The 9,886-nt window shown below is 40.3% G+C and overlaps 2 protein-coding genes across 4 annotated transcripts in view; both read right to left on the reverse strand.

The window, feature by feature from the left end:
• Window positions 1–291: 291 nt before the first annotated feature.
• LOC139631312 (small ribosomal subunit protein eS26) overlaps window positions 292–9,886 on the reverse strand; it is a 90,827-nt gene continuing 81,232 nt past the window's right edge. The window contains exons 2-5 of the mRNA XM_071495459.1: window positions 2,419–2,444; window positions 901–1,078; window positions 665–795; window positions 292–384 (exon numbers count right to left, since the gene is read on the reverse strand). Coding sequence (XP_071351560.1) covers window positions 349–384; window positions 665–795; window positions 901–1,078; window positions 2,419–2,421 — 348 coding nt within the window. The 5' untranslated portion in view covers window positions 2,422–2,444 and the 3' untranslated portion in view covers window positions 292–348. The remainder of the gene's footprint in view (window positions 385–664; window positions 796–900; window positions 1,079–2,418; window positions 2,445–9,886) is intronic.
• On the reverse strand, window positions 4,629–8,778 carry fkbp11 (FKBP prolyl isomerase 11). 3 transcript variants are annotated; one of them, XM_071494328.1, is made up of 6 exons: window positions 8,399–8,778; window positions 8,228–8,290; window positions 6,093–6,180; window positions 5,905–5,938; window positions 5,690–5,760; window positions 4,629–4,880 (listed from the first exon to the last, which is right to left on the reverse strand). In XM_071494328.1, the coding sequence occupies exons 1-6, from the start codon at window positions 8,522–8,524 to the stop codon at window positions 4,672–4,674; spliced, it is 591 nt and encodes a 196-aa protein (XP_071350429.1). In that variant the 5' UTR covers window positions 8,525–8,778; the 3' UTR covers window positions 4,629–4,671. The 3 variants fall into 3 exon arrangements, with proteins under 3 accessions (XP_071350429.1, XP_071350430.1, XP_071350431.1); XM_071494329.1 differs by lacking the exons at window positions 8,228–8,290; window positions 8,399–8,778 and adding an exon at window positions 7,755–8,140; XM_071494330.1 differs by lacking the exons at window positions 8,228–8,290; window positions 8,399–8,778 and adding an exon at window positions 7,786–8,115.

Genomic DNA, 9,886 nt, shown 5'->3' on the forward strand with positions numbered 1-9,886 from the left:
GTTTTGTGGTATTTTGTGTTCAGATGTTTTCCTTGTTGCACTATTTGTTCCCTTGAGTTTTACTCTTTAACCCCCCTGCCCCCCTTGTAAATGGTCTGATATCGCTTTAAATAACTGCAGAGCCTTTTCAAATGTATCATATGTAATTATGCTTTTGCGTAATTTGATCTTAAACTACTGTAAGTTTTGTACTGTAAGAGTCTATTCCAAATAAAATACTTGACAGGCCTGTCTTTCCTACAACTACACAGCACATGGTCGTTAAGGAATAATGAGCTTGACACTGTAAAGTTTTCGAAAAGATTTTTCTCTTTATTCCTCAGGTGTACAGCATCTTCAAAACCTGCTTCACATAGGCTTTGGATTAGGTCTTGGTGCACCAGCCTGTTAAACAGAAAAGACACTTTTAGATTCATGCGACTTACTGATGAGAGTTTGACTGTCAAACACTGGTGTAACTAATTAATTACTATGCCAAGTTGGGCATATCACTGCTGCTGCTCTGATATTGGGCATACTCGCTTGTTCCAAATGAACATAACCATCATTAACATTAGTTTCACTTGTTTCTTTTCCTGCTATGACTAGTCCAATCATCCAAGGTGACATAAGACTTCAGTGGATGTCAGTAAACACTCAGGGCGGGGATCTAGACGGTACTCACCGCGGGCCTGAATCTGGGTGGTGGGGTGCGGTCTTTCCTGGCCTCACAGGAGCGGTTCCTCACCACCTTACTGTGGATGGCACAGCTGACACAGTAGTGCAGCTTCACATAGAGCTTGGGCAGAACATAAGCTGCAGAGTGGACACAGAGACAGGTACAGATCAGAACATGCTGACGGGATAAAAATACTGCGATGGTTTAGTGTTTGAAATTTAAAATAATAATAAAAAACTCACAGTCAAAGACACTGGCCTCTGAGATGTCTCTCACGGCCGCCGCCTCCACTATGTTCCTGATGACAAACTTCTTGATGGCCTTGTCCTTGGGGACACAGCGGGCACAGTTGGTGCAGCGGATGGGCTGCACGTGCCCACGGCCCTTCTTAGCACGACCGTTATTCCTCCTCTTCTTAGTCTGTAAAAGAGAGGCCATAGTTGGTACATGCTACATTACAGCCTAGAAATTAGGGTTGGGTATTAAACCTTAATACCTATCACATGATCATTCAATATCAAGAACAATCAAGCAGCAAAAAGCTGGCATCAACAACCGTTTCAAATCAAAATTTGCTAATTTAAGACTATTTTAGGCAAAGTTCTTGTATAGCTGATCGTGCTTGTACAAAAAGTCGTCATCTTTTGTTAGAGGAAAAAAGTGGTTCACAGAAAAGCTATCCTGATATTAGCCATTTACAAAGGCATGGTTTTCCTACACATTACAAAATTTGAGATTAATATTAGCCCCAGTAGGGTTGCTGTTAACAGTCATTTTCATTAATGATCAAACTGTTCATTTTCTAATTATTTTAGTCTAACTGTCAAGCAATGGTGACATTAACTGCCCATCCCAGAGTCGAAGATGACACCTTAAAATGGCCAACAGTCCAAATCCCTGCGATAATTAGTTTAATGATTTTCAACTGAAAAGTCAAACATCTTCATATAAGAGGTCGCAAACTGCATTTTGAAGTTAAAAAAAACCAACTTTGATTACTTGTTAAAGTACTTCTATTTTTTTAATTGTCAGAACAATCACTAATTTAAGCCACTACCATACAAATGTGCAGAGGAACCCAGCAGTTTCACTTTAACAATTGAAGAAAAACTATTATTTCATGAGCTGCTGGAAATTATTCATAACGCGCCTACACCATTTGCAGAAAGTGACAAATAAAGGACACACACGCAACCTTCAATAGTCTAATTCGCCTTAATTGGACTGTTTGTGCCATAACAGCATAAACTCACAGTGCTGTCGTTCACAACACGTTGTATTAGCTTTTTGTCGGGTGGACACAGGCCATTACTCTGCCTCTCTCTTACCGGGGGCTTCAATCAACACACTGCGGCTCGTCAAACGCATGGGCTGCCGGTGTCTCCATGCTGCTGTTACACGTGTACTTTTGCGTTTTGTTACTTTACCCGGCGTATTAAAGGACAGGACAAAACGAGAACACATGTATTTTGACCAATATTGTCCCACTGTGTTTGGCCGCACTTCAGCAGCGGCGTTATCCTGTTCACAGGAACACATGCACAAAACGGCTAGCCTGCTAACAGCTAGCCTGCTAACAGCTAGCGTTAGGCCCAGACTCATTTTTTTAATCACTCTGGCCAACATCTAACATCGATTCCCCGCTCCGTGGTCGAGCTATTTGTTTATAATACCTAAAAACACACAATCATGTGTGGCTGTTCGAATAAAATACGTATTTATTCCGTTTTGCCGTAAGGCCGCCACTGAAAGACACTCACCATGTTGCAGGGGAAGCTGGAAAGAGGACCGGAAGAGGTTGTGCAGCGAGAAGTAGTACAATCCGCTCCGCCCTCTAAATATTTATACCAAGAAGGCAAGCTAATCGATGTCTTATTTTATTTTTATTACCTACAAAATCTTATGTTCGGTCCGCTGTTCAAATTTCAAAACAATTACACACTTTTCTGCTGGAAAATAATATTAACAAAAATTTTATTCGCGGAGGGATATCAATGTGAATATGGTTTTACCCAAAACGTCACCGGAGTGAGAGGAGTAGTCCCTGACTGTAATCATGTGGAGCAGAGCGGCCGAGCAGCGCCATGAATAAAACAAGCACACCCATGTAACATCAACAGGATAGAGTGTGTGGAAAATATGAATATTTCCTGGCAAAAAAATTTATTATGAAGAAATAATTTGTGACTTCAAATGTGAAATTAATCACCCTTCTTAGTTCTCTTGGTTTTATTGGCCATATGATTTTCACAAATTTGGTAGATGTTTTCTTTTTTTCACCCATGGTTTGAATTGTGGGATTGTACTGGAAATACTTGGCTCACAAGTGGAGAAAAGTGACCTTTACAGAGTACACATGTACCTATACATGAGTGTTTTCCATGACTTTACAGTTGGATTACTGCTAATTAATTATAAGTTGCCTATCCTGACCTGTCTAATCCTATGCAAGGTATGACAATTCCTATGCACACTTGAAACTTGCTTGAGTTAGATAACCTGCTGAAAGTTATGTCCTTTGTGGTATTGTAGTAGTGTACAATGATCATGGAAGTCTGCACTGCATTTCCACACAACAATATTGTGAATTGAAGAAAACTGAATGGACATAATCTTCACTGCAATATTCAAACAGGTTTTATGTCTGCAAATAGACTTTCATCCCTTGTTTGAATGAATAACTGCCTGGGGGATAGGCAAAAAATTCTATTAAGTAATTTATGTCATATGCAAAAATACATGTTTAGTCATCTCTTGTGCAGTTACAGCTAAGCCTCAGGTCAAAAAATGGGACTCTACTATGTTGATGAGTTTCTGTTGCTATCTACTGTGTTTTAATCTACATTCTTTGAGAAACAATTTTGTGACACTGCATCAAAAATTGTGTCTATTTGGAGGATGTGACTTTTAAAATATATACAGCAAAGTTGACAGAGAAGTCATTATAAAGCCATAAGCAGTGCTCACGGTAACATCAAAGAAGAGGAACTTTTAGGAGGAGAGCTTATACTCAACAATGGATTTGTACAAGTGGGGCCACTTGTACAAATCCATTGTACAAGACTCCAAAATGAGTCTCGGGTATTTCCCTCTCATCATCAGATAAAACAAGAGGGAGATGCGCTGTGAAATACAGATGAAAGAGCTGCAGGTTAAGCAGGTGGATCATAACTTATTGATTCAGTTGTTTTTTTAGTGTCTCCTGCTGGTTTTCCTCCAAAAAGAAGGCAGTATTTATCTAGTCAAATCCTTCAGATGATAATACCATCATTTCCAAAGACTTCCCTTTAGTAACATGTCACCTTTTTCGGTAATTAGTCAGTACTACATAAGGCTTTTCAGTGGTGCTCGTTTTAAATTGTCTGCCCTTTACCTGATTATAAATAAGCAGGTCTGTGCATACAATGCTATTCAGTAGATTCTCGTACAAGACACCTGAAGAACAATACACTTAAGAGGGCTCATGTGAACTGTTGCGTCATGTCAGTGAATTCAGTCTACAGGTTGTTCTCACATTTGTGTCCTTGTACTTTAACAAAATGTCCTGTTGCTGGGAAGAAACCTTTTTACTTCTGATCATGCCATCTCTGGCAAGATTATTTATTGTTAAAAGATTTATTTTTTTGTGATAGGGCCCCTCTCTAATGGAGGAAAGACATTAAAAATATACTTGCTTAATGGTTAAGTCTATCTCTCTGCTTTTAGTGAAGAGTTGTACAGAATTATTGGGTTTGTGGCATTTGCTGCTTCTGGTTATGCACAATCTGACGCAGGAACCATCAGCTTCAAGTTCTTAAGCTTCACAAATCAGCAATGTCTCTGTTAGTGCTAAGAAATTTCATTGTTACTAAAGCTGTTAATAGTAAAACACATTCTCTTAATACTGACCTCAAAGGTTAACTGTTGTATTTTCAAAATAAATGTATTAATAGCAAGTATTAATGCTAAATAAAGACAAAGAAGAAAAAAATGGAATTAAAAAATGTTTATTTAAATAGTTCTGTGCCTTGTCCTTATTTCTTCTTGATCTTCTTATCCTTTGCCTTCTTTTTGCTAGGCTTCTGGGCGTTGGCCTTTTTGTAGAGGTAAAGTCCCACCAAGCCGAGCAGAGTGGGGACCAGGGCCAAACACACGAGGGGGAACACATCGTTGACCATTTTTTGCCACTGCGTTTGCTGCGTTAGAGAAATCACCTCCACCTCGAACTCCAGAGCAGCATCACCTTGGACAGATCAAGATTAAATTCATTGTTTGGTAAAATATGTACAGCATGAAATGAAATGCTTGGTAGCATTTTTTTTGCAACAGCAAAGTGGATCCTTAAGGATCGAAGATTTGATGTTTGTTGATAGTGGTGAAGAGCGCTGTCCACCATTTAATTCTGACATAGGTCATCAACTGAGCTGATATATGGTGACTGTGAGGGCCATAACAGGATTCACACAATTTCAATACTCTGGAAAGCACCCAGTGATCTGTCATGCCTGTATGTAAGCAACTGTATTTGTTGTTTTGCCACTCATTTATCCAAGCTTTTCCATTAACTTATCTACATTGTGAGCATATGTGAATGAATGAGGATATGAAATATGAAATTAAATATATATTACATGACAGCTAAACAAGTAAAAAGGGTCACCAACATATATTTATAGCATGAGTCTAGTGACAATTTTTATTTGTATTGTTGTAAATAAATCCTATTTACAACAAGACAAATATAAACTAGAAAAAAAAATCCCATGAAAAGATAAAAACTACTAAAAGCACTTTGCTGAGCCTCACTGGGAACTGGAAAATTGTTCTTCATGTGTAGAACGGGACTATAATGTAGTATTGGAGCAGAGTTTTTTGCATTCCACACCAATTATAACTTTTTATAGGAGTCTGCATACATGTGCCATAATATTACAAATATATATATGAAAATATTGTTATTAAAACTGTGCTGTATGTGTAGTGGTGGAGTTTCTCAAATCCCCATTCAAACTCTAGTGTCTCTCGGTGTGCATTCATTTGCGTGCTCAATACCTGGAATAGTAGGAGGGTAACCCTTTTTTCCATACGCAAGGTGAGAAGGAATAGTGGCTTTGATTTTTTGGCTGAATGAGAGAATAAGAAATACAAAACACATTTACTGAGGAAGCGTTTCTCAGATTCTATCACAAAACAATTCACTTTGGTATTTTTGAACTGAATTTATTGCTGAGATTTTCCTTCACAATGGACCTTTCTTTTTCACTCACCCTTCACACACGCCAACCAAGCTTTGTTCCAGTCCTGATAAGAAAATCACACAAAAAAAAAAATCAATCAGCAAAGCAAGCACATTCTTCGCCACACAACAGACTGCAGTTATTTCTCAAATGTAACCAAATCAGTCACTGACTGAGCAGCACAACCTCGATAAAGATACTATTATTTGTTAATTTACCAGCAATGACTGTCCTCTTCCCCAGCTCTACAACAAGAGGGTCCCGGGACAGTGATGAGTCGATCACCTTTCCGTCCATCAGTTTGCCCTGGACAATGAAACATAAAGTGAGAAATATGAGATGATCACTTAAATGAAAAACACTCAAAGATACATCACAGCTCAGCTAGTTTTTAAATTTGTCCTTTTTTGAGTTCGTCATGTATTTGGTACATACTTTTAAGAAGTGAATTTGACTTTCATTTTTTTTAATTTATTTATTTTAAAGAAAGCAAAAAAGTATTGTGGGTTTGGCGTGTTTTTACTTCAGTCAAGGGTCTGTAGCCTTTGAGATACATCATGCAATATATTTTTGAACAGTGTTCTAAAAATGTTGAACATCTTATATTTTTGCACTTTTGATAGAACAATTTTAAAACACGGGTGTGTGTAGCATGTATATTCAAATCTGGAAGTAAAAGCAAGGTGAAGGTATACATATACTAAATTGTTTTTGTCTTTTATATCAGGAATGACATACGTAGATGCACTATTGGCCTAGAGCTGGATGACTTTGATCTTAAACCATCCCAGTTGGTAGATACTTTTGATGAAGTAATCAAAGATGGACAGCTTCAACACAAACGTTCATTCAGCAGTTAAAGTATGTCTAATCTGTGCCGTCATATCCACCAAAAATGATAAACTCTTGCTACATTTGTTGAGTTTTGTTCAATTACAAACCACTCTGACCTTAACAGGACTCTGAGTAGATGCCTTATTAGTGACAGGAGCAATGGAAAGGTCAAGCTGCTGCTCAGATGTAAAAACAGACAGACAGACCCAGCATCTACGGTAGGTTAAGTGACTGAGATGACCAAGTCCATTTACATTTAGATCATTTGTAAGAGAATAAGAAATCACAAACTGTTGTTGGTTTGCTTATTCCCTTCTCACATTCTTTGTTATATTCATTTGGAGATGGAATTGGTTTTGTTGTTTTATTATGTTGGTTAATGGAGATATAACAGCTGTATCATGCACTGTATGTAGTATATGCATAAGCATTTGTTGATTGGGGACCTAGTGTATATATAGACAGCATATCTTAGTATTTATGTTTCTTCGTACTGTATACTGCGCTTTAGCCACAGTCTGTGCTTCTTGTGTATTATAATTACATTCTAGTCACAGAACTAAGCATCAGATTTTTTGGAAAATCCTAAAAAACCTGGCCATGTTTAAAAAACCCTTGGCCATCTTTTTTTTTTTTTTTTTTTGTCCCCTTTACTGCTGTTCTTAAGATATTTCAAAAATCCTCAACGAAAAGATTTTAACCCATTTCTCAGGTTGGGACTGTATTTCCTCTTCAGGTATCAGGACATTAAATGTTCTATCTCTGTGTGCTTGCTCTTTTTGTAAAAATAAAATACAAGCAAAATATTAACATGTTATTTGTCTTTAATGATAACTAATGGTTAAAGAAAAAAAAAAAAAAAGCTAAACTTTTTATTGTGCAGTGCACACAATATTCTTTCAGCCAGATGGTTAGAAGAGTCGTTCAGGATTCAGGAAATAGTTTCAGCACAGAGGGTTTACGATCGTTTTGTTAAACGATCTTCTGTGCTTTCAAAGACTTTTTGCTGAAATTCATATATTCAAAGTGTGGGTTTTGAAACTCACAGAACAATGTGCGTGTGTGGAAAAAGGAAACCTCCAGCAAGACGCGTGGATGAAGCGGCTGCGGTGCTGCCCGCCGACACACAGCGCTGTTACTGCTGACGTGTTGCACCGCCCCATCTCTCCAGAGTAAAAGCAGGGGCGGCCCACTCACGCATCACGCACAACTAAATGACATTACACGCAACCGAGACACTAAAACCGCTATCTGTCCCATGGTGGACCAGAGGGACCGTCTCCGCCAGCTGCTGGCCGCGCACCCGCTCACTCCTCGGGCTCACTCTCAGCGTGCAAATGCGTGAACACGGCGGTGCCCGCACGCTTCACGCAGACGGTGCCACATTGACAACAACTGCGTTCGTCATCAGCTGGGCCCTTCACAGTCACACACCTTTGTCAGATGCACACACACACGGGCTTTGAGTGTTCAACCCGTATGAGTTGACGATGAGTGAGCTGCTGTTTGTGTGTCTTACCGTGTAGTGGATCTGCAGCGTGTCTCCCATTGTGGAAAGTACAGAGCAAGTTTCGGGTTTCACCTTGGGTCAGAAGAGTTGGCTGTTAACACCGTTGCATGTATTTATCGTCGGGTGTCAGTGTGTTAAGAGTCGCTGTCTCGCGGCAGTAAAGACGTGTGTCCCACTCACCAAGGTGTCCACCTGCAGCTCCTCGGCTGCGCCCTCCTCTCCCTGCGCGGCTCCACAGGTGAAGGCTGCGAGCAGGAGCAGAATCACGCTGGTCCTCATGGTGAAGTTGTGGAAAAGAGCTGCCATCCAACAACTTCCGTGTAGGCTTCTTCTACACACAGCAGAGAGAGAGAGAGAGAGAGAGAGAGGCCGAGCTGCACAGTATGCCCGTCGACCCCCTCAGTCCGAAATGGCTCAGCACCAAGTAATGCTGATGTGTTATAACACTGCAGTGATAAGGACTGGCTGTCCGTGGACGTTGTCCCAACACCTGGGTCTCCCTGAAGAGCCCGCCTCATGCACTCCGCCTGCATCCCATCGGGCTGCTGTGGGTGGGGAGCGGAAGCGGCGCTCTGCAGCGGCGCTGGGGGGCGGTGCTGTGCGGCTTCCTCGCCGGCTCTGCCGCTCCATGCTCAAGCCTGTTGGAGGCGGACATGCCCCGTTCAAACCCGCCGCGCAGACGCCACGTCGCTGGTACGGTCGCCCTCGCTTTGCCCTCTGGTCCTTCTCATCACTTCAGAAACGTGAACATGACGAGGAGACGGCTCCAACTCGGAAACTGATGACAAAGTCCCCGAAAACGTGTTTGTTTCACAACAATGCATATTTCTGGCTAAATAGACAACAACGAGAATTTGTTCAACACTCAGTTGATCTGCTTCACCGGGACCGTGTCTGTGCACATCATAAGAAGCAAACTTCATCAGACCTTCTCAAAGCCTTTAAAAACATGTAACTATACTTTGTTGTCCTACTCTTTGTAAAAACAGTTCATTAATATGAAGTCACTCTTCATGACTATGTCCACCTGCGTACATATTGTTTTATAGATGAGGCATATCACATACAGGGCAGGCAGTGTGAGTGTATGCATGGCCGGAGTAACAATTGATTTCTGATTATTTATTATTAATATATTGGTAATACTGTGTGCACCACTCAGAATAGAAACAGAAAACAATAGGGGCCTTAAAGGGAAACCTGCATTATTACAGTTTTGACTGTCACTTTCTCTCTATCACCACCAAAACTGTCAAACAAAGAGTCATACATGTAAGATGTTGAACTTGTTGTACTAAGGAAGGGGTGAAATATTTGCAGCTCTGCAATGATCTGCAAAACTACAATCACCAAACAGTCTTAAACTCACAGTCTTCTGTTTGCCAGCAGGATATAATGGAAGTACGACTGGCACAGATTGCAGTAGGACTTGTGCCACATGCTCTTATATTAGACAAAGGATAGTTTTTCATGCAGAGTAAGTTTAGAATTAAGCTCTGGTGCAAACTAAAACAAATATCAAATCATAAATGTTCTGGGTTTCATGCCTCACTGCTCGCCAGGCTGAGGCACTATGTTGCTTATTCATGTTTAGCTATGAACCTCGCTCAACCGACTTGTCAAAGCAACTATTTGGGTCATATATACCCAGTAAAGGGCTGAATTTAC

The sequence above is a fragment of the Trachinotus anak genome, unplaced genomic scaffold (genome assembly GCF_046630095.1).
Source record: "Trachinotus anak isolate AG129_WGS33_773 ecotype Australia unplaced genomic scaffold, CSIRO_AGI_Tana_v1 ptg000013l, whole genome shotgun sequence".
Classification (NCBI taxonomy): domain Eukaryota; kingdom Metazoa; phylum Chordata; class Actinopteri; order Carangiformes; family Carangidae; genus Trachinotus; species Trachinotus anak.